This window comes from Salmo salar, chromosome 08 (assembly GCF_965601325.2).
Source record: "Salmo salar chromosome 08, fSalSal1, whole genome shotgun sequence".
NCBI classification, from domain to species: Eukaryota; Metazoa; Chordata; class Actinopteri; order Salmoniformes; family Salmonidae; genus Salmo; species Salmo salar.
Window position 1 is genome coordinate 27,593,874 of NC_138298.1, and position 24,811 is coordinate 27,618,684.

Consider the following 24,811-nt stretch of genomic DNA (forward strand, 5'->3'; position numbering starts at 1 on the left):
CCAAAGATTTTCTATTGGGTTCTGGTCTGGAGACTGGCTAGGCCACTCCAGGACCTTGAGATGCTTCTTACGGAGCCACTCCTTAGTTGCCCTGGCTGTGTGTTTCGGGTCGTTGTCATGCTGGAAGACCCAGCCACGACCTATCTTCAATGCTCTTACTGAGGGAAGGAGGTTGTTGGCCAAGATCTAGCGATACATGGCCCCATCCATCCTCCCCTCAATACGGTGCAGTCGTCCTGTCCCCTTTGCAGAAAAGCCTCCCCAAAGAATGATGTTTCCACCTCCATGCTTCACGGTTGGGATGCTGTTCTTGGGGTTGTACTCATCCTTCTTCCTCCAAACACAGCGAGTGGAGTTTAGACCAAAAAGCTAAATTTTTGTCTCATCAGACCACATGACCTTCTCCCATTCCTCCTCTGGATCATCCAGATGGTCATTGGCGAACTTCAGACGGGCCTGGACATGCGCTGGCTTGAGCAGGGGAACCTTGCGTGCTCTGCAGGATTTTAATCCATGATGGCATAGTGTGTTACTAATGGTTTTCTTTGAGACTGTGGTCCCAGCTCTCTTCAGGTCATTGACCAGGTCCTGCCGTGTAGTTCTGGGCTGATACCTCACCTTCCTCATGATCATTGATGCTCCACGAGGTGAGATCTTGCATGGAGCCCCAGACCGAGGGTGATTGACCGTCATCTTGAACTTCTTCCATTTTCTAATAATTGCGCCAACAGTTGTTGCCTATTGTCCTGTAGCCCATCCCAGCCTTGTGCAGGTCTACAATTTTATCCCTGATGTCCTTACACAGCTCTCTGGTCTTGGCCATTGTGGAGAGGTTGGAGTCTGTTTGATTGAGTGTGTGGACAGGTGTCTTTTATACAGGTAACGAGTTCAAACAGGTGCAGTTAATATAGGTAATGAGTGGAGAACAGGAGGGCTTCTTAAAGAAAAACTAACAGGTCTGTGAGAGCTGGAATTCTTACTGGTTGGTAGGTGATCAAATACTTATGTCATGCAATAAAATGCAAATTAATTACTTAAAAATCATACAATGTGATTTTCTGGATTTTTGTTTTAGATTCCGTCTCTCACAGTTGAAGTGTACCTATGATAAAAAATGACAGACCTCTACATGCTTTGTAAGTAGGAAAACCTGCAAAATCGGCAGTGTATCAAATACTTGTTCTCCCCACTGTTTGTAGGTCAACTAGTCTCTGCTTCTAGAATTAATGTGGTGGTCTTCCAACATGGCCACCAGGAGTTGTCGTACGTCAACTGCAAGTCCTCTATACGTTAAGTCTCTGCTTCCAGTGATATCTCTGTCTCTGAGTCATCTGTGTGTCTCTGTCTGTGTGACTGCTGTAGGTGTTAACTCTAGGGAAGTATCAACATGATGACATGGGTAGTTGTGGCTATGCTAATATAAAAAATATAACAAGTTTGCATACTTGTGTGTGTACCTTTGTGGAAGTGTGCATGTGAGAGATTGTTACAGAGGTTATTGTTAAAATATTTTCTGCAGCACAATATAAATCATTCCATGTCTCTACATGGTCACCTTGTCCAGAATATATCTCAACACAGTCCTCCTGCCGAGGGAATGGGACTTGCTATTTGTGATGATGGACAGGACACTATAATACCAGGAAGATATAGAGGGGAAGTGGAAAACAAAGGCTAGCTGCTAACAAATATATTCAGGGAGTTTCCAGAACTCCCCCTTCCTTTCACCTTTCTGCTGATTTGGACCGTTTGTTTACTTCCAAATATACATCAACATGTTCAGGAGGTCCAGCACTACACACATGGGTCATTACAATGTCCATACAATAGATTTGAGACTACAAACTGCTCCAAGTGGATATTGAGGTAGGGTAGTCTTAGCCAGTGAGGAGGAAATGGCGACAGAAACGGATGCAGCTCTGTTCTCTCTTAATGAACCAGATTGGTCGAGGAGGTTTTGAGTGACAGCTAGTTGAACCACTGAAAATAACAACTTCACTTCCCTTTTTTGAGACCCATATAGTAGAGTCTGATGTACTATCTTCATGTTGACTCTGGTAAACAGGAAGCTACAACGTCAGGAAACAAGTAGGACTTTTATTAATATATTAATACAAACAAATACAACATTTGTGTGCATGAGTTTGAGACAAAGAGAGAGAGAGACAGAGACAGAGGAGGAAGTTCTGTGCACTGTAGTCTACTGTATGTGTTACAGCATGTTGTCATGGTGATTTTAAAACACTTTCTCACAAACCCAGTTGAGTTTGCTGCCACATGACATGTCATTCCATGCCTTTAGAGGACTCTGATCTTTGTGTATCTCAGCACAGTCCTCGTCCCCATTAGGACCTGCATTATCAGGCTGTTTGGCATACCAGTACCTACAGGGTTAAAAACAGTCAGATATCATGGTTAATACCAGTACCTACAGGGTTAACAACAGTCAGATATCATGGTTAATACCAGTACCTACAGGGTTAAAAACAGTCAGATATCATGGTTCATACCAGTACCTACAGGGTTAAAAACAGTCAGATTTCATGGTTAATACCAGTACCTACAGGGTTAAAAACAGTCAGATATCATGGTTTATACCAGTACCTACAGGGTTAAAACAATCAGATATCATGGTGAATACCAGTAGCTACAGGGTTAAAAACAGTCAAACATCAGTTACAACATCATAATACTAAATAATATGTAGACATTTGTCATCTGATAGTTAACTGTTGACTGCTATCATCAATATCAGTAACCTGCATAGAAAAAGGTTGAATGGAGCCTTATTGACAGATTAGTTATCATCTCTCACCTTGTGGTCAGTGGGGTGTCGTCTACCCATTTCCAGGTCCCCTCATTAACAGAGTCAGTCAGACCAATCCAGACTCTCCTCTTGAGGTTGAAGAGAAACTCCTGTTGTTCATAAAGATAAATATAGAGATGTATTGGTTTGATCATATCTACCCCTGCACACTCATCCCTCTCCCTCTGCCTCTCACCTGTTCCTTATCACTGTTTATGATCACCAGGTCTGCTCCTCTCTTCAGACAGTCCTCTCTGCTCTCCTTCCAGGTTTTAGACTCAGTAGACAGGAAGTACCAACTGGATTCAAACTTCTGCCAGCCTTCCGGACAGGTTTGAAAATATTGATGAAAATACGAATTTCCTTCAATTTATCACACTGGACACTTAATGAAAGAACACAGACTCATGATCAGTTGTGTATTGTTAATGATAATTTATTACTGTAGGTTTACTCACCGAGATTGGTAAGCCTCCCGCTAAGAAAATCTCTCTCAGTCTGTAGCTTGTCTCTCTCTTTAGTGATGGTGTTGTAACTGGTCTGTAGCTGGTCTCTCTCTTTAGTCAGGGTGTTGTAACTGGTCTGTAGCTGGTCTCTCTCTTTAGTGATGGTGTTGTAACTGGTCTGTAGCTGGTCTCTCTCTTTAGTCAGGGTGTTGTAACTGGTCTGTAGCTGGTCTCTCTCTTTAGTCAGGGTGTTGTAACTGGTCTGTAGCTGGTCTCTCGCTTTAGTCAGGGTGTTGTAACTGGTCTGTAGCTGGTCTCTCTCTTTAGTCAGGTTGTTGTAGCTGGTCTGTAGCTCTTCTATCTCTGCAGATGAGTTGGTCTTATAGGCTAAGAAGCTCTTAGAGACCCCATCATCTGTTATAACAACAACCAAGTGTATCAATAAAATAGATAATCTGGTGAATTGTAGGTGAATGCTGGTGAATTGTAGGAATTGTAATTTAAGACTTACAGTAGACAGACTGGCCTATGATCCCAGCCAGTAGAACACACAGCAGCCCCAGACACACTGCAACAACTCTGGAGGATCTGTTCCCTGAGCTATCAGGCTCTGTGGACACAGGTACTGTACATAGCATCATCAATGAGACACAATCACACTTTTAAAGTTATGTTTTCTCAACCCATCTCTCTTCCTGTTGGTGGGGACTTGTGGTTGTTAAAACCTCTTGGGGCTAGGTGGGACGCTAGCGTGCCACCCGTGGTGCACTCCATCAACAGCAGGTGCATTTCAAGAGCGGCAAATTTGAATCCAAATAAATGTCAAAATTCAAATTTTTCAAAAATACAACTATGTTACACCATTTGAAAGATAAACATCTCCTTAATCTAACCACGTTTTACGATTTCAAAAAGGTTTTACGGCGAAAGCATAAATTTAGAGTATGTTAGGACAGTACATTTACAAGAGTTGTGTGTAATGTTTTGTCAAGTCAAAGACAGGGTCACCAAAACCATAAAACCAGCTAAAATGATGCACTAACCTTTTACAATCTCCATCAGATGACACTCCTAGGACATTATGTTAGACAATGCATGCATTTTTAGTTCTATCAAGTTGATATTTATATACAAAAACAGCGTTTTACTATGGCATTGATGTTGAGGAAATCGTTTCCCTCCAATAACCGGCAGTCAAGTCAGCGTCACAAATTAAATAATTAAAATTAGAAAACATTGGTAAAATATTATATTGTCATTTAAAGAATTATAGATTTACATCTTTTGAACGCAATCAACTTGCCAGATTTAAAAATAACCTTACTGGGAAATCACACTTTGCAATAATCTGAGCACTGTGCCCAGAAAAATACGCGTTGCGATACAGACTAGACGTCATGTTGGGGAGATCTAAAATCGAAAATACTATGTAAATAATCCATTACCTTTGATTCTCTTCATCAGATGTCACTTCCAGGTATCACAGGTCCATAACGAATGTAGTTTTGTTCAAAAAAGCTCATCATTTATGTCCAAAAATCTCCGTCTCGTTAGCACATGATGTAAGCCAGCCGGACTTCTCGTCATGAACGAGGGGAAAAAATATATTTCCGTTCGTTCAAACATGTCAAACGTTGTATAGCATAAATCATTAGGGCCTTTTTTAACCAGAACATGAATAATATTCAAGGTGGACGAATGCATAGTCTTTTATAACGTATTGGAACGAGGGTACCCAACATGAAGTAGCGCGCCAGGTGTCTAATGGGACATCACCGTTCCATGGCTCTTGTTCGGTCAGATCTCCCTCCAGAAGACTCAAAACACTTTGTAAAGGCTGGTGACATCTAGTGGAAGCAATAGGAAGTGCCAAAATATTCCTAAACCCCTGTGTTTTTCAATGGGATAGGTTTAAAGTCAATACAACACATCAGGTATCCACTTCCTGTCAGAAAATGTCTCAGGGTTTTGCCTGCCAAATGAGTTCTGTTATACTCACAGACACCATTCAAACAGTTTTGGAAACTTTAGAGTGTTTTCTATCCATATATAATAAGTATATGCATATTCTAGTTACTGGGTAGGATTAGTAACCAGATTAAATCGGGTACATTTTTTTTATCCAGACGTGCAAATGCTGCCCCCTAGACCCAACAGGTTAAAGATACAGCTTCACACATTAACAGGAGATATAGTGACCAGTTACAGTTATCTCCTAGCCTTGCTAACGTTAGCCAGCTATCTGATGTTAGTAGAATTTATATGTTTAGGACATTCGTAACGTATTGTACATTTTGCAAATTCGTAACATATACAAATTGTAATTCGTAACATGTCATACAAAATGTAATTCGTAACATAATAGAAATTGTAATTTATAACATACAAAATGGATCATGGACATCCACAAATTGATACATGTCATATTAAACCTATCATATTACACTAAATGGAGTGACTCGGATTTACGTACATAATAATAAAAAATGCATTGAGACCAGGTTGGAAATACACAGTGGCGATTTGCATTGGACTTTATGAACATGGAAATGAATGTTTCAGCAGTTAGTATACATCCTAAAATACAGAGCCTCAAACATTTCAGAACATTTAACCTCTAGTCTTAAAGGAACAACGTTTCATGTATCCTTTTCCACAAGTATATCAATTCAAAAGCTTTCCCTTGTGAAGTAAGACCTATATTTGGAAGACACAATGTATTCCGTTTTTGAATATTTAATAATCTGTTTGTTACAGTTTATTTTACTCAGTTGAATTTTGAAGCCTTGGAGCGTAGGGCATCGGCCTTCCTCATCACATTAACATAGGCACAATTGTTTATGCAGCAAGTGGAAGGATAATAACCATTAGTTTAAACTTACATGTGTGTGTCTCTATGACTACAGTGTACTTACCAGTGTTCTGAGATTCAGGTTGTTTATCTATGATCCTGTTCACTGTATCCTGTCCACAGCTCTTCCTGTCCACATTAGCATAAATCTCCTCAGACTGCTCCGTATAAAGGTTCATTCTAATTGCCCCCTTAAAGTATACTTTGGTACTTTATGTATCTACACACAGTACAACAGACAGTATATTATGTTGCATATCCTGTTAAACAGCTGCTTTAGTTTAACAGTCTGTTGTGTCTGAGAACGTACAGTGTTATAGATGTAGGGAGGACTTCACACCTCATACATCCTGTTAAACTGCTGCTTTAGTTTAACAGTCTGTTGTGTCTGAGAACGTACAGTGTTATAGATGTAGGGAGGACTTCACACCTTAACCCTTTGTGTCACCAACCCCGGTGCTCTAAAATGAATGTGAAGAATAGGGAGAAAGAGCTGATGCTGATAACATTGTAGTGTAATACAGAAAATCCCCATCAATTGGATGAGTCACTATTATGTAGGTGGATGGAAATTATCCAAACATTATTTGAATATAATAATAATAAACTACATTAGTCAATCTGACTACATTATCATGTGAATGCTATAGGCCCAGAATGGTATCCAGAGGGAATATAGCCAAGGTTGCAAGCCTTGCGTCACCACTCGGAATACTATAAAATGCACGTGTCTAGGTTTACCGTTATGCAATTATTAAGAGGCTGAGGAACAAGGAGCTAATATTTTGCAATCAATGTCTAGCATTCAATTATTCAGTTAACCTCAGAGATGCACAGTTAGATACCAAGCATATATGCTATGTGCTTTTGGAAAGTATTCAGACCACTCAACATTTTCTTAACCAGTGGTTTGAGCAGACAGCAACCTCCAGGAAGAGACACAATAGCAGATAGACACCATGATGAGTGTGTAGGTATGTAGCAGACAGGTCCACTGGTGTATGGTACATTGTGTTGCTGTTGGTAACCTACATGTTGTCCCTTGTACAGTGAAGGTTGTGAGTCATTCTCACCTTTTATTAGCATTGATTTTGTGTGAGTGTGTGTGTTTCCTCTCAGTAATGTTCTGCCCTCTGTGTGTGTCCAGGTCACACTGTTTTAAGTATCCAATCACATTCAATTAGGAAGCTGGTAGACCTTGTTAAAGAACTTTGTTCCTTCATTTATTAATCTGTGCTTTGTTATTCTTAATATTAAAGTGATAAGCATAGGCTAATAATTGGTCACGCTTTTTTTGCAAAATCACATGACATGTTTCTAATAAAAATAAAGAAGAATCATTTTCCAGAGTACAGTATGTCTACATACTCTCCTCTAAATCTAAACATTTACATTTACGTCATTTAGCAGACGCTCTTATCCAGAGCGACTTACAAATTGGTGCATTCACCTTATGATATCCAGTGGAACAAGCACTTTACAATAGTACATCTATATATTTTCGGTGGGAAGGGGGGGGGGGGGGGGGGGGGGTTTAGAAGGATTACTTTATCCTATCCCAGGTATTCCTTAAAGAGGTGGGGTTTCAGGTGTCTACGGAAGGTGGTGATTGACTCCGCTGTCCTGGCGTCGTGAGGGAGCTTGTTCCACCATTGGGGTGCCAGAGCAGCAAACAGTTTTGACTGGGCTGAGCGGGAACTGTGCTTCCGCAGAGGTAGGGGGGCCAGCAGGCCAGAGGTGGATGAACGCAGTGCCCTTGTTTGGGTGTAGGGCCTGATCAGAGCCTGAAGGTACGAAGGTGCCGTTCCCCTCACAGCTCCGTAGGCAAGCAACATGGTCTTGTAGCAGATGCGAGCTTCAACTGGAAGCCAGTGTGGAGGAGCAGGGTGACGTGAGAGAACTTGGGAAGGTTGAACACCAGACGGGCTGCGGCATTCTGGATGAGTTGTAGGGGTTTAATGGCACAGGCAGGGAGCCCCGCCAACAGGGAGTTGCAGTAATCCAGACGGGAGATGACAAGTGCCTGGATTAGGACCTGCGCCGCTTCCTGTGTAAGGCAGGGTCGTACTCTGCGAATGTTGTATAGCATGAACCTACAGGATCGGGTCACCGCCTTGATGTTAGCGGAGAACGACAGGGTGTTGTCCACGGTCACGCCAAGGCTCTTAGCACTCTGGGAGGAGGACACAATGGAGTTGTCCACCGTGATGGCGAGATCATGGAAAGGGCAGTCCTTCCCCGGGAGGAAGAGCAGCTCCGTCTTGCCGAGGTTCAGCTTGAGGTGGTGATCCGTCATCCACACTGATATGTCTGCCAGACATGCAGAGATGCGATTCGCCACCTGGTTATCAGAAGGGGGAAAGGAGAAGATTAATTGTGTGTCGTCTGCGTAGCAATGATAGGAGAGACCATGTGAGGATATGACAGAGCCAAGTGACTTGGTGCATAGCGAGAATAGGAGAGGGCCTAGAACTGAGCCCTGGGGGACACCAGTGGTGAGAGCACGTGGTGCGGAGATGGATTCTCGCCACGCCACCTGGTAGGAGCGACCTGTCAGATAGGACGCAATCCAAGAGTGAGCCGCGCCGGAGATACCCAACTCGGAGAGGGTGGAGAGGAGGATCTGATGGTTCACAGTATAAACACAACAATTATTTGTCTTATTTTTTCTCTCTCTTCCTCATTCTCTTAATTTTCTTCTTCCTCCTCTATGTCTCTCTCTGACACTAAGGCTCTATCTCAATTAGTCTCCCCTCTCCTCCTAGCTCCTCACCTCCTCATATCTCCTCCTATCTCCTCTCCTCTGATCTCCTCTCGTCCTATACTCTTATCTCCTCTCCTCCTGTCTCCTCTCCTCTTATCTCCTCTCCTCCATATCACTGAATGCAACCGTCAACATAGTAATTACTACCAGCTAGCTAATGTTAGTAGAATTCAAATGTTTAGGACATTCCGTAGCATATTGTATGTTTTTGCAAATTCGTAACATATCATACACATTGTAATTTGTAACATATCATACAAAATGGATGACGGGCATCCACAAATTGATACATACCATATGAAAGGTAATGTATCATATTCAAATGGAGTGTCTCTGATTTACATACAGAATAATACGAAATGTTTTGAGACTAGGTTGGAAATACAGAGTGGCGAGTTACAGTACATACTGTAGGACTTTATCAGCATAGTAATTACTAGACTCCAAGAAAAACACTGAGAGTGAGAGTTTCCAATCATGTTCTTAAAAATATATGTTTTGACTCATGGATGTCATTCCATGAGAACTGTAGATGTATCATAGAAGCCAAGTACTAATTGCATTTGAAAATGTAATGCTAAGAGAGAGATACATTTTTTTTTGATAATGGTATGCTCATCTTTGACAGTGTCTTTAATGCTGTAAAACCATAGGACTAGATGACCCTGTAAAGACATGGAATGATTACAATTGTGGAAAATATCAAAACTGGATCTGTGAGAAAGTGATGTAACATCAACCTACTATGACAACGTCCTCTCTCTCTCTCTCTCTCTCTCTCTCTCTCTCTCTCTCTCTCTCTCTCTCTCTCTCTCCCTCTGTCCCTCTCTTCCACCCCCCTCACCCCCTCTCTCTCGCTCTCTCTCTCTCTCTCTCTGTCATGTTGATGGTGGAATACAGTGCTGAATGGTTAAGTGATGATTCCACCTAGTGGTTAAAGTGAGAGAGGAAGTCACCATAGAGGTGAAATAGCGGTATGATAGACTTACCTATGGGCTCTTTCTCAACTAATATTTCCTCAATTCCTCCTCACATCCTCTCTCCTCCCCTCCTACTCAGAACTCATTGGAGAATACAATCCTAGGTGAGCAACCTTGGACCTTCTGCTCTAATAGGGTTGAGTGTGTGTTACCCGAGTACTGGTCTCCTGTTCCACTCCTGGTCCATCCTCTCCTCCATCTTAACTCTGTCAAACTTGACCTTCTTGTTCATATCTGGCTCAGCATAGATTACCTTTGACATCTTTAACAATGCCTGGGTCTTTCTTTCTATGTAGGTCTACTATACATTAAGTCTCTGCTTCTAGAATTAATGTGGTGGTCTTCCAACATGGCCACATGGAGGCGTTGTACGACAACTGCAAGCCCTCTACATGTTAAGTCTCTGCTTCCAGTGATATCTCTGTCTCTGAGTGATCTGTGTGTCTCTGTCTGTGTGACTACTGTAGGTGTTAACTCTAGGGAAGTATCATAAATATAACACGGGTAGTTGTTGCTATGCTAATACAAAAAATATAACAAGTTTGCCTTCTTGTGTCCGTGCTTGTGTATGTGTGTATGTGTATGTATGTATGCTATTTGTAATGATGGACAGGACACTATTATACCAGGAAGATATAGATCATAGAGGGGAAGTGGAGAACAAAGGCTAGCTGTTAACATATATTAAATATCATATGTAACAGCCTCACGATAATTCAGGGAGTTTCCAGAACTCCACATTCCTTTCACCTTTCTGCTGATTTGGACCCTCTGTTTACTACCAAATATACATCAACATGTTCAGGAGGTCCAGGACTACAAACATGGGTCCTTATAATGTCCATTTAATAGATTTGACACTATAAACAGATCCAAGTAGATATTGAATGTGGGTAGTCTTAACCAGTGAGGATGAGATGACAACAGTAACTCCTCTACATTTACCCTTTAGCCATTTTTTAAAATGTTTTTTATTTAAAAAACGTATTTAACTAGGTAAGTAAGTTAAGAACAAGTTACAATGACAGCCTACCCCAGCCAAACCTTCCCCTAACCCGGACGACGCTGGGCCAATTGTGCGCCACCCTATGGGACTACCGATCATGGTCTGTTGTTATACAGCCTGGGATTAAACACAGGTCTGTAGTGACGGCTGTTGCACTTCAATGCAGTGCTTTAGACCACTGTGCCACTCAGCCCCCCAATTTAGCAGACGCTCTTATCCAGAGTGACTTACAAAAGCAATTATGTTTAAGTGCCTTGCTCAAGGGCACATCGACAGATTTTTCACTTTGTCGGCTCAGGAATTCTAACCAGCAACCTTTCTGTTACTGGCCTAGCAATCTTAACTGCTAGATGTCCTGCAGCCCTCTCTCTTCATGAGCCTGATTGGTCGAGGAGATTTTGAGTGACAGCTGGTTGAATGACTGAAAAGATCCACTTCATTTCCCTCTTTTGGGACCCATATGTGGGAACAACAATCATATATGAGCATTTCATATTGTGCTTATATATAACTTCACAACAAAGACTGACTGTCAAAGATTATTAGGAGATCACACAACAGCCCCAGACACACTGCAGCAACTCCAGAGGGTCTCTTCCACCACTGAAAATGTACTGTATCACAAATTATTAAAGCTAAATCTTTGGTAATGTGTTGTACTGTATCATCCAGGAATGGGACACAAAGGTCTAGTACTACAGGGTAATCTCACCTGTTTAATGTGTGTGTGTGTGTGTGTGTGTGTAATTTGTGTGTGTGTGTGTGTGTGTGTGTGTGTGTTCGTGCAATCTTACCTGAAGCAACAATTCCATCTCTTCGACTGGGCTTGAAGGCATTTATGTTGGAATATAATTGGCCATCAATGTCTGTGTTCTTCATTGCATCAGGCTCATCATCTTCAAATCTATCTGGGATTTCATAGACTCCCTCTGACATCTTAACACACTTGTGATCAAGAACAGTAACTTCTACTTCTAACCTAAACTCTAATATACGTCTGTAGCTGTGTCTTCTCCCTGCATTGTCCTGTGTTTGTGTGACTTTAGGTAGTGAAACTCTTTATCAGTCAACCACAGTGAATGATACATTGTGAAATCAACACAACACTGGCCACCATGTGACTTCCACCAGTCTTAGTGTGATAATATAATACATGATGTGACTCCCACCAGTCTTAGTGTGATAATATAATACATGATATGACTCCCACCAGTCTTAGTTTGATAATATACTACATGATATGACTCCCACCAGCCTTAGTGTGATAATATACTACATGATATGACTCCCACCAGTCTTAGTTTATAATATACTTCACGATATGACTCCCATCAGCCTTAGTTTGATAATATAATACATTATATGACTCCCACCAGCCTTAGTTTGATTATATAACACATTATATGACTCCCACCAGCCTTAGTTAGATAATATAATACATGATATGACTCCCACCAGCCTTAGTTTGATAATAAACTACATTGAATGACTATATATCATGCTATATGATGTACGTGTGAATTCACAGGGTCTGAATTTTGGATGTGCTAAAATAAATTGGGATCCTGTTAATTGACATATACACTACATATATCCTGACTGAGTTTACAGCACCACCAGCCTTCAAATGGAGAACACATTATGGCTCCCTACGGTGGTGTAGGGAGAAGTGTCCCCTAGATGCTGGTCTTAGGTTGGTTTTACATTTCCACCACTAATGGTTAAGGTTAAGATTGGGGGAGGGAAAGCTGATCCTAGATCTGTACCAAGGGGAAACTTCCCCCCGAAGTGTGACCGGCCACCGATGACCACATAGGATTCTTTGGTCTATCGATGCTGACTATGAAGAGTTACTCAGAATGAAAAAGCAGAAGTTCTGACAATATCTCCATAGTTTCAGTTTTAACCTGTTAGGGCTAGGGGGCAGCATTGACACGGCTGGATAAAAAACATACCCGATTTAATCTGGTTACTACTCCTGCCCAGCAACTAGAATATGCATATAATTATTGGCTTTGGATAGAAAACACCCTAAAGTTTCTAAAACTGTTTGAATGGTGTCTGTGAGTATAACAGAACTCATATGGCAGGCAAAAACCTGAGAAGATTCCATACAGGAAGTGACCTGTCTGACAAGTTCATGTTCATCTTGGCTCTTTTTATTGAAGACTGAGGATCTTTGGTGTAATGTGACACTTCCTACGGCTCCCATAGGCTCTCAGAACCCGGGAAAAAGCTGAATGATATCGAGGCAGCCCCTGGCTGAAACACATTAGCGCGTTTGGATAGTGGCCGATCAGAGGGCCATCAGACTAAGGCTAGTGCACGAGGGGATCCCATGCTTTTACTTTCTCTCTCGTTGAATGTAAACAGGCTTTGCCGGTCGGAATATTATCGCTTTTTTACGAGAAAAATTGCATAAAAATTGATTTTAAACAGCGGTTGACATGCTTCGAAGTACGGTAATGGAATATTTAGATTTTTTTTTGTCACGAAATGCGCCGTGCTCATAACCCTTATTTACCCTTTCGGATAGTGTCTTGAACGCACAAACAAAACGCCGCTATTTGGATATAACAATGGATTATTTGGGACCAAACCAACATTTGTTATTGAAGTAGAAGTCCTGGGAGTGCATTCTGACGAAGACAGCAAAGGTAATAACATTTTTCTTATAGTAAATCTGACTTTGGTGAATGCTAAACTTGCTGGGTGTCTAAATAGCTAGCCCTGTGATGCCGGGCTATCTACTTAGAATATTGCAAAATGTGCTTTCACCGAAAAGCTATTTTAAAATCGGACAGATCGAGTGCATAGAGGAGTTCTGTATCTATAATTCTTAAAATAATTGTTATGTTTTTTGTGAACGTTTATCGTGAGTAATTTTGTAAATTCACCGGAAGTGTTCGGTGGGAATGCTAGTCACATGCTAGTCACCTGCTAATGTAAAAAGCTGGTTTTTGATATAAATATGAACTTGATTGAACAGACATGCATGTATAACATAATGTCCTAAGATTGGTCATCTGATGAAGATCATCAAAGGTTAGTGCTGCATTTAGCTGTGGTTTGGGTTTATGTGACATTATATGCTAGCTTGAAAAATGGGTGTCTGATTATTTCTGGCTGGGTACTCTGCTGACATAATCTAATGTTTTGCTTTCGTTGTAAAGCCTTTTTGAAATCGGACAGTGTGGTTAGATTAACAAGAGTCTTGTCTTTAAAATGCTGTAAAATAGTCATATGTTTGAGAAATTGAAGTAATAGCATTTCTAAGGTATTTGAATAACGCGCCACGGGATTCAACTGGCTGTTGAGTAGGTAGGACGCAAGCGTCCCACCTAGCCCAGAGAGGTTAAGACATGTAGCTTGCTACCTAGGTAAACAATGTCTCCCTGTCAGGAATGCCATGCCACCTTTGCCCTTAGTTTGAAGATGTAATCCGGAGACAGGTGTTTTCTCCATCTATTTAGCTATCATACTCTAACGCCACTGATTTCAAAACTAGATCCTCCAGAAAGTGGAGAGCAAGACTTATGCTGCTCCAGTATATAATAAAAAAAGCCATGTTTAACAGGATTACCAAGTCCAATACGAACTCATCACTCGGCATGTCCAGCCCACTCATTAGCTCAGCCAATCATGGCTATTGGGAAGGCTGTTGGCTTTTTCTGTGGACCAACAAGGTTCGTAAACAGTTTTATTTGTTTTGACAGATGCCATACAAGTTTGTTATTAAGGTCAATTAGAATGTTCACATGTTAGAGGAGGCATTTCTGCACTTTGTGGCTCAGTTGGTAGAGCATGGTGTTTGCAACGCCAGCATGGTGTGTGCAACGTCAGGGTTGTGGGTTCGATTTCCCTCAGGTGGCCAGTACAAAAAAAAATACATTAAAAGAAATGTATGCATTCACTACTGTAATTCGCTCTGGATAAGAGCGTCTGCTAAATTACTAAAATGTAAATGTAAAAACTGCATTTTGATAACAAATATATATTTTACGTTCAAACGGCTCACCTGTGAAGTCGTGACTTGCGACATATGCCTAGTTTCCTGAATCGGGTCACACATGTACACTGAGTATACAAAAAAATAAGAACACCTGCTCTTTCCATGACATAGATTGACCAGGTGATTCCAGGTGGAAGCTATGATCCCTTATTGATGTCACTTGTTAAATCCATTTCAATCAGTGTAGATGAAGGGGAGGAGACAGGTTAAATAATATTTTTTAAGCTTTGAGACAATTCAGACATGGATTGTGTACATGTGCCGTTCAGAGTTTGAATAGATAATACAAGAGATTGAAGTACCTTTGAATGGAGTATAGTAGTACGTGCCAAGCTCAACGGTTTGTGTCAAGAACTGCAACACTGCTGGGTTTTTCACGTTAAACAGTTTCCCGTGTGTATCAAGAAGGGTCCACCTCCCAAAGGACATCCAGTCAACTTGACACAACTATGGCAATTATTGGAGTCAACATGGGCCAGCATTCCTGTAGAACGCTTTCGACATCTTGTAGAGTCTGAATTGAAGCTATTCTGAGTGCAAAAGGGCAGGGGGTGCAACTCAGTATTAGGAAGGTGTCCTTAATGTTTTGTATACTTCCAGAATTGTTTTTAACTTGTACTGGGCTACATTCAGAAGAGGCTTGTGGGCGTTCTAGAGCAAAGCAACCAACATGTACGCTTTCGTGAGAGTCATCTTTCCAAAGAGGTGTAGACCGAACCGTTCGGACGCTACTGCCGTTTATGTGAGAAGATATAATGCACTATATAGAGAATAGGGTGCCATTATGGACACATATCAAGTCTCCTTCTTATTTGTGGATAGAGCCTTGAAACATCCTGTCACCTGCTGTGGTCCACAGACAGAGAAAGGAGAGGGAGAGGGTGGAGACCCCATTAGACACCACGATGAGTGTGTAGCAGACAGGTCCTCTGGTGCTTGGTGTTAGTATTGGTCACCTACACGTTGTCTCTTGTACAGTGAAGGTTGTGAGTCATTCTCACCTTTCATTAGCATTGTGTGTGTTTCCTCTCAGTACTCTTTCTGCTCTCTGTGTGTGTCCAGGTCACACTGTTTTAAGTATGCAATCACTATCAATCAGGAAGCTGCTAGACATTGTCCTTTATTTATTTCATCTGTGACTTTGTTATTCTTAAAGTGATAATCATAGTTTAATAATTGGTCCCACTTTTTTTTACTAAGCATAAGTGTCACGACTTCCGCCGAAGTCGGCCCCTCTCCTTGTTCGGGAGGCGTTCGACGTCACCGGCTTACTAGTTACCACCGATCTATGTTTCCCTGTTCGTTTGCTTTTGTCTTAATTATACACACCTGTTTATGATTCCCTGATTATGTTCATTATTTAACCCTCTGGCTTCCCTGTTTGTCTTGTCCGTGATTGTTTCCTGTTTTGTGGTTGTTGGTGTTTCTCCCAACCCTGTTATTTTGCTGTGGGAGAAGATTATTGTGGTTTTGAGTAAACACGTTTTGTTTGCACTCATCCCTGTGTCCTGCGCCTGACTCTGATACTTCTCCTATTGAAATCATTACAATAAGCCTGGCAAATCACATGACATGTTTCTAATAAAAATAATGAAGAAGCATTTTACAGAGTACAGTATGTCTACATACTCCCCTCTAAATCTAAACACAACAATGATTTGTCTTATTAATTATCTCTTAATTTTTTATATCTTTATTTATTCTCTTCATTGTCTTCTTCTTCCTCTGTCTCTCTTTGACACTAAAGCTCTATCTCAATTAGTTTTCATAGATTCCTCACTTCTTCTCTCCTCCTTCTCAACCCTATTATAGGAGAAGGTCCAAGGTCCCTCCCTTAGGATTGTATTCTCCAATGTGTTTTGAGAAGGAGGGGAGGAGAGAGGATGTGAGGAATCGAGTAAATCTGAATTGAAAAAGAGCTCATAGACAAGTCTGTAATACCACTATTTCACCTCTATGGTGAGTTCATCTCTCACTTTAACCAGTCGGTGGAATCATCACTTAACCATTCAGGTACTGTATCCAACCATAAACATAATAATGAGAGAGAGAGAGAGAGAGAGCGCAAGAGAGACATTGTTTCTGTGGGTTATTGTCACACCACTTTCTCACAGATCCAGTTATGATTTGTGCCACATTTGTCATCATTCCATGTCATTACAGGGTCATCTTGTCCATAGTATATCTCAACACAGTCCTCCTGCCCAGAGAACAGACGACCATTATCAGGCTGTCCTGTCCCCCAGTACCTAAACAACACAGAGATCCAGACAGTCAGACACTGTGGTACAAACATCCTCCTCAATTATATACATAGTCCTATGTTTTTACAGTTTTAAAGAAACACTCTGTAAGATGATCATACCATTATCAAGAATAGGCCATTAACAATATCATTGATATATTGACATTTTAATATCAAAATATTATGATACATCTATAGTTCTCATGGAATTAAATCAATGAGTAGAAACACACATTTTGATGAACATGATTAGAAGCCATATATCATTGTTTTGGATCTCCATATCACCTGGTAAAATGGTCAAATCTCTCACCCTGTGGTCAGTGATGTGTCGTCCACCCACTTCCAGGTCCCCTCAGTAACAGAGTCAACCTCCAGGCCTCCAGGCTTTCAGGTGGAGGTTGAAGACACATGTCTGTTGTTGAGAAAGATAAAGATATCACTCTTAAAAAAACCTCTTGACGCACGTTAAGGATAGGGGGCGCTACAGCGAATTTTGAAAAAAATATGTGCCCATTTTAAACGGCCTCCTACTCAAACTCAGAAGCTAGGATATGAATATAATTAGTAGATTTGGATAGAAAACACTCTAAAGTTTCAAAAACTGTTTGAATGCTGTCTGTGAGTATAACAGAACTCATATGGCAGGCCAAAACCCCGAGACAGATCCTAACAGGAAGTGGAAATCTGAATTGTGGAATCACCTTCAACACTTTGCCTATGAAATACACCGTGAGTTAGGATTCATTGAGCACTTCCTAAGGCTTCCACTAGATGTCAACAGTCTTTACAAAGTGGTTTGAGTCTTCTATGGTAGAAACTGACCGAAAGAGAGGCTTGGAAAGTTGGTCATAAGGCGGAGGGCCATTACTACTATGACACGGGCGCCCATGGGTACCCTCCCCTTCCGAAACGTTTAGTAAGACAATGCAATCGTCCCCCTTGAAAATTATTGAAGCTCTGGTTGAAAAAGGCCCTAAAGATTTATGTTATACAACGTTTGACATGTTTGAACGAACTTAAATATATTTCTTTTGCACATTCATGACGACAAGTCCCGCGCGCTACAGTACATTTTGAGTAGCCTTCGGGAACGCGCTAACAAGAAGGAGCTATTGGGACATAAATAACTAACCTCTATGGGCTAGGTGGGACGCTTGCGTCCCACCTACTCAACAGCCAGTGTAATCCCGTGGCGCGTTATTCAAATACCTCAAAAATGCAAAAACTTCAATTTTTCAAACATATGACTATTTTACACCATTTTAAAGACAAGACTCTCGTTAATCTAACCACACTGTCCGATTTCAAAAAGGCTTTACAACGAAAGCAAAACATTAGATTATGTCAGCAGAGTACCCAGCCAGAAATAATCAGACACCCATTTTTCAAACTAGCATATAATGTCACAAAACCCCAGAAGACAGCTAAATGCAGCACTAACCTTTGATGATCTTCATCAGATGACACACCTAGGACATTATGTTATACAATACATGCATGTTTTGTTCAATCAAGTTCATATTTATATAAAAAACCAGCTTTTTACATTAGCATGTGACTAGCATGTGACTAGCATTCCCACCGAACACTGCCGGTGAATTTACTAAATTACTCACGATAAACGTTCACAAAAAGCATAACAATTATTTTAAGAATTATAGATACAGAACTCCTCTATGCACTCGATATGTCCGATTTTAAAATAGCTTTTCGGTGAAAGCACATTTTACAATATTCTCAGTAGATAGCCCGGCATCACAGGGCTAGCTATTTAGACACCCAGCAAGTTTAGCACTCACCAAAGTCAGATTTGCTATAAGAAAATGTTATTACCTTTGCTGTCTTCGTCAGAATGCACTCCCAGGACTTCTACTTCAATAACAAATGTTGGTTTGGTCCCAAATAATCCATTGTTATATCCAAATAGCGGCGTTTTGTTCGTGCGTTCAAGACACTATCCGAAATGGTAAATAAGGGTGACGAGCATGGCGCAATTCGTGACAAAAAATTTGTAAATATTCCATTACCGTACTTCGAAGCATGTCAACCGCTGTTTAAAATCAATTTTTATGCCATTTTTCTCATAAAAAAGCGATAATATTCCGACCGGGAATCTGCGTTTAGGTAAACAGACGAAAGAAAATAAAGCATGGGGTCGACTCGGCACGCGCCTAAGCCCATAGTACTCTGATCGGCCACTTGCCAAAAGCGATAATGTGTTTCAGCCAGAGGCTGCCTCGATATCGTTCAGCTTTTTCCCGGGCTCTGAGAGCCTATGGGAGCCGTAGGAAGTGTCACGTTAGAGCAAAGATCCTCAGTCTTCAATAAAAAGAGCCAAGATGAACCACAACTTGTCAGACTGGCCACTTCCCATATAGAATCCTCTCAGGTTTTTGCCTGCCATATGAGTTCTGTTATACTCACAGACACCATTCAAACAGTTTTAGAAACTTTACGGTGTTTTCTATCCAAAGCCAATAATTATATGCATATTCTAGTTACTGGGTAGGAGTAGTAACCAGATTAAATCGGGTACGTTTTTTATCCGGCCGTGTAAATACTGCCCCCTAGCCCTAACAGGTTAAACATTTAAATGTCTTGGAATGGCCTAGTCAAAACCCAGACCTCAATCCAATTGACAATCTGTGACTTAAAGATTGCTTTACACCAGCAGAACCCATCGAACTTGAAGGAGCTTGGGCAGTTTTGCCTTGAAGAATGGGCAAAAATCCCAGTGGCTAGATGTGCCAAGCTTATAGAGACATACCCCAAGAGACTTGCAGCTGTAATTGCTGCCAAAGGTGCCTCTACAAAGTATTGACTTTCTGGGGTGAATTGTTTTTTTTGTCTTATCTCTTGTCTGTTTCACAATTAAAAATATATTGCATCTTCAAAGTGTGTTGTGTATATCAAATGATACAAACCCACAAAAAATCCATTTGAATTACAGGTTGTAAGGCAACAAAATAGGAAAAATGCCAAGAGGGCTGAATACTTTTGCAAGCCACTGTACATTTATAAACGGAACCTATCATTGCCTGTAATAACTCTTCTCATTACAAACCCCCTTTGTCCCTGTTTTCCTGTCGTGAGTAGCCTGGTAATGAAAGATCAGTATCTTAATGCATACTTAGTCCACATTGTTTGCAGTGTGTAGCCCCCCCCCCCCCCTTCTCCTGGCACTTATCATTCTAGCATGTCTTCTTCAGGTAGCGTTACAGTTCATCTTCCCAACGGCACATGTAACTCTTACCTGTCACATTTGATGGTCCTGACTTCAATATCTAAATAGATACATTCTTTTCTCCCACGTACACCCAAGTCTCTCAGCTGAGCCATTATCTCGCGCCACGCTCACTCCACACGAGCAGTCTCAGCACTCCTGCCGCCCTTACCCAGGTTTGGCTCGGACTCAGATAGGAGTGATTAAAAATCACTGTCGCATTGAACGTCTTTGTTGCTCTTTCTTCAGCCGGTTAGGGAGGGTTTTGAGGTTCACACACACTGTTTGTGGACGAATTATTCCTACATGCATTATTAAGCAATGGCTGGCCACTCTTCCGTAAAGCCCAGCTCTGTGGAGTGTACGGCTTAAAGTGGTCCTATGGACAGTGATTAGAGCTTTGGACTAGCAACCAAAAGGTTGCACGATTGAATCCCCAAGCTGACAAGATACAAATCTGTCATTCTGCCCCTGAACAAGGCAGTTAACCCACTGTTCCTAGGTCATCATTGAAAATAATCATTTGTTCTTAAATGACTTGCCTAGTTAAATAAAGGTAAAATAAAAATAAAATATAAAAGATACTCCAATCTCCGCTGTGGAGCTTTGCAGCTCCTCCAGTGTTATCTCTGATTAATTCCCTTGCCTGCTCCGTGGGTTTTGGTGGGCGGCCCTCTCTTGGCAGGTTTGTTGTGGTGCCATATTCTTTCCATTTTTTAACTCTGGTGCCTTTCAGAACAGGTGTATATATACTGAGATCATGTGACAGATCATGTGACAATTAGATTGCACACTGGAGGATATTATTTAACTAATGATGTGACTTCTGAAGGTAATTGGTTGCACCAGATCTTATTTAGTGGCTTCATAGCAAAGGGGGTGAATACATATGCACGCACCACCATTTTTAAAAATTGTTTTAAACAAGTTATTTAAATTTTATTTCACTTCACCAATTTGGACTATTTTGTTTATGTCCATTACATGAAATCCAAATAAAAATCCATTTAAATTACAGGTTGTAATGCAACAAAATAGGAAAAATGCCAAGGGGGTGAATACTTTTGCAAGGCACTGTATCAGTGCTTGTGTGAAATTGTTTTTGTCTAATGCAGCTGTATTGACCTTCTGGGAAGAATAAACTTGGCCAACATCCGGTGAAATTGCAGAGCGCAAAATTCAAAAAGCAAAAGTAGTAATATTAAACATTCATAAAAATACAACTGTTATACACCATTCTTTAGCTTAAAATCTTGGTAATCAAACCACGTGGTCCAATTTACAATAAGCTTTATGGTGAAAGCATAGCATTGATTGTCTGAGGACAGCGCCTCACATACTTCCTGCATTAACATAAATTCACAACCTGCACAGGTGTCACAAAACTCAAATAACGATAAAGTAAATCACTTACCTTTGAAGATCTTCATCTTTTTGCAAGGCAATGGGTCCAAGTTACACAATGAATCATCGTTTTGTTCGATAAAGTCCTTCTTTATATCCTAAAAATGTCAGTTTATTTGGCGCGTTTGATTCAGAAATCCACCTGTTCCAATTCGCCCAACATGCCAACAAACTAATCTAAAAAGTTATCTGTAAACATCGTCCAAATAATTCAAACAATGTTTCTAATCCAACCTCAGATACCCTAATATTTAAATAATCGATACAATTTACGATGGAATAAACGGTGTCTTAATAATTAGACTTTCCCCATAGAAAAGCATTGAAAATTCCAATGCCTCAACAACAACAAAGAATCCTGGATGGGTTGTCCTCGGGGTTTCGCCTGCCAAATCAGTTCTGTTATACCCACAGACAATATTTTAACAGTTTTAGAAACTTCAGAGTGTTTTATATCCAAAGGTACCAATCATATGCACATCCTTGCTTCTGGGCCTGAGTAACAGGCAGTTTACTTTGGGCACGTTTGTCATTCAAACTTCAATAAACTGCCCCCTACCCAAGAGAGGTTAACCTCTCTAGGCTAGGCGGGACGAATTCGTCCCACCTACGTAACAGCCACTGCTATCCTGTGGCGCGATTTTCAAAACCTTAAAAATCCTATTACTTCAATTTCTCAAACATATGACTATTTTACAGCCATTTAAAGACAAGACTCTCATTAATCTAACCACACTGTCCGATTTCAAAAAGGCTTTACAACGAAAGCAAAACATTAGATTATGTCAGCAGAGTACCAAGCCAGAAATAATCAGACACCCATTTTTCAAGCCAGCATATAATGTCACCAAAACCCAGAAGACAGCTAAATGCAGCACTCACCTTTGATGATCTTCATCAGATGACAACCCTAGGACATTATGTTATACAATACATGCATGTTTTGTTCAATCAAGTTCATATTTATATCAAAAACCAGCTTTTTACATTAGCATGTGACGTTCAGAACTAGCATACCCCCCCGCAAACTTCCGGGGAATTCGCTAACATTTTACTAAATTACTCACGATAAACGTTCACAAAAAGCATAACAATTATTTTAAGAATTATAGATACAAACCTCCTCTATGCACTCGATATGTCCGATTTTAAAATAGCTTTTTGGTGAAAGCACATTTTGCAATATTCTAAGTACATAGCCCAGGCATCACGGGCTCGCTATTTAGACACCCGGCAAGTTTAGCACTCACCATAATCATATTTACTATTATAAAAGTTTCATTACCTTTTGTTGTCTTTGTCAGAATACACACCCAGGACTGCTACTTCAATAACAAATGTTGGTTTGGTCCAAAATAATCCATCGTTATATCCGAATATCGGCGTTTTGTTCGTGCGTTCCAGACACTATCCGAAATAGTAAAGAAGTGTCACGCGCATGGCGCAATTCGTGACCATAAAATTCTAAGTATTCCATTACCGTACTTCGAAGCATGTCAACCGCTGTTTAAAATCAATTTTTACGACATTTTTCTCGTAGAAAAGCGATAATATTCCGACAGGGAATCTCCTTTTCGGCAAACAGAGGAAAAAATCCCAAAGGCGGGGGCGGTCGGGGTCACGCGCATAAGCCAGTGTCTCTTGATCGGCCACTTGAGAAAGGCGATAATGTGTTTCAGCCTGGGGCTGGAATGACGACATTCTGTTTTTTCCCGGGCTCTGAGCGCCTATGGACGACGTGGGAAGTGTCACGTTAGAGCAGAGATCCTTAGTAAATGATAGAGATGGAAAAGAAGTTCAACAAATGGTCAGACAGGCCACTTCCTGTAAAGGAATCTCTCAGGTTTTGACCTGCCATTTGAGTTCTGTTATACTCACAGACACCATTCAAACAGTTTTAGAAAATTTAGGGTGTTTTCTATCCATATGTAATAAGTATATGCATATTCTAGTTACTGGGTAGGAGTGGTAACCAGATTAAATCGGGTATGTTTTTTATCCAGCCGTGTCAATGCTGCCCCCTAGCCCTAACAGGTTAATGAAAGAATACAGACTCATTATCAGGTGTGTGGTATTAATTATAATGTATTACTGTAGGTGTACTCACTGCAGTTGGTAAGCCTCCCACTAAGAAAATCTCTCTCAGTCTGTAGCTGGTCTATCTGTTTAGTCAGGTTGTTATAACTGGTCTGTAGCTGGTCTCTCTCAGTAGTCAGGGCGTTGTAGCTGGTCTGTAGCTGGTCTCTCTCTGCAGATTAGTTGGTTTTATAGGCTAGGAAGCTCATAGAAACCCCATAATCTGTCAGAACAACAACAACGTTCATCTTATCCGGTGTCCTGAGTGAATTTAAGTATGCTCTCTCTAATTCTCTCTTTCTTTCTTTCTCTCTCTCTTTCTTTCTTTCTCTCTCTCGGAGGACCTGAGCCCTAGGACCATGCCTCAGGACTACCTGACATGATGACTCCTTGCTGTCCCCAGTCCACCTGGCCTTGCTGCTGCTCCAGTTTCAACTGTTTTGCCTGCGGCTATGGAATCCTGACCTGTTCACCGGACGTGCTACCTGTCCCAGACCTGCTGTTTTCAACTCTCTAGAGACAGCAGGAGTGGTAGAGATACTCTCAATGACCGGCTATGAAAAGCCAACTGACATTTACTCTTGAGGTGCTGACTTGTTGCACCCTCGACAACTGTGATTATTATTATTTGACCATGCTGGTCATTTATGAACATTTGAACATCTTGGCCATGTTCTGTTATAACCTCCACCCGGCACAGCCAGAAGAGGACTGGCCACCCCTCATAGCATGGTTCCTCTCTAGGTTTCTTCCTAGGTTTTGGCCTTTCTAGGGAGTTTTTCCTAGCCACCGTGCTTCTACACCTGCATTGCTTGCTGTTTGGGGTTTTAGGCTGGGTTTCTGTACAGCACTTTGAGATATCAGCTGATGTAAGAAGGGCTATATAAATACATTTGATTTGATTTGACTTGATATGCTAACCACGCATCTCTCTCTCTCTCTCTCTCTCTCTCTCTCTCTCTCTCTCTCTGTGGTGACTTAAAGAGGGGTAAAGT

At 41.1% G+C, this 24,811-nt stretch overlaps 1 protein-coding gene and 1 pseudogene across 2 annotated transcripts; both read right to left on the reverse strand.

Moving 5' to 3' along the window:
* Window positions 1–2,077: 2,077 nt before the first annotated feature.
* LOC123744210 (uncharacterized) lies at window positions 2,078–3,968 on the reverse strand. Its single transcript, XM_045722958.2, has 5 exons — window positions 3,764–3,968; window positions 3,265–3,666; window positions 3,003–3,127; window positions 2,816–2,916; window positions 2,078–2,384 (listed from the first exon to the last, which is right to left on the reverse strand). The coding sequence occupies exons 1-5, from the start codon at window positions 3,891–3,893 to the stop codon at window positions 2,237–2,239; spliced, it is 906 nt and encodes a 301-aa protein (XP_045578914.2). The 5' UTR covers window positions 3,894–3,968; the 3' UTR covers window positions 2,078–2,236.
* Window positions 3,969–7,297: 3,329 nt separating this feature from the next.
* LOC145881533 (uncharacterized) lies at window positions 7,298–11,888 on the reverse strand (annotated as a pseudogene). The gene is made up of 2 exons (XR_014393081.1): window positions 11,648–11,888; window positions 7,298–8,444 (listed from the first exon to the last, which is right to left on the reverse strand). The product of XR_014393081.1 is annotated as an uncharacterized LOC145881533 (transcript).
* Window positions 11,889–24,811: the final 12,923 nt, after the last annotated feature.

Bases quoted from the DNA above. Each gene is read 5' to 3' on its own strand.
- LOC123744210 (XM_045722958.2), bottom strand. From the start codon at position 3,893: ATGATGCTATGTACAGTACCTGTGTCCACAGAGCCTGATAGCTCAGGG. The intron at 2,917-3,002 runs GTGAGAGGCAGA...TATGAACAACAG, and splicing joins TAAACAGTGATAAGGAACAG to GAGTTTCTCTTCAACCTCAA. The intron at 2,385-2,815 runs GTGAGAGATGAT...TTAACCCTGTAG, and splicing joins GACACCCCACTGACCACAAG to GTACTGGTATGCCAAACAGC.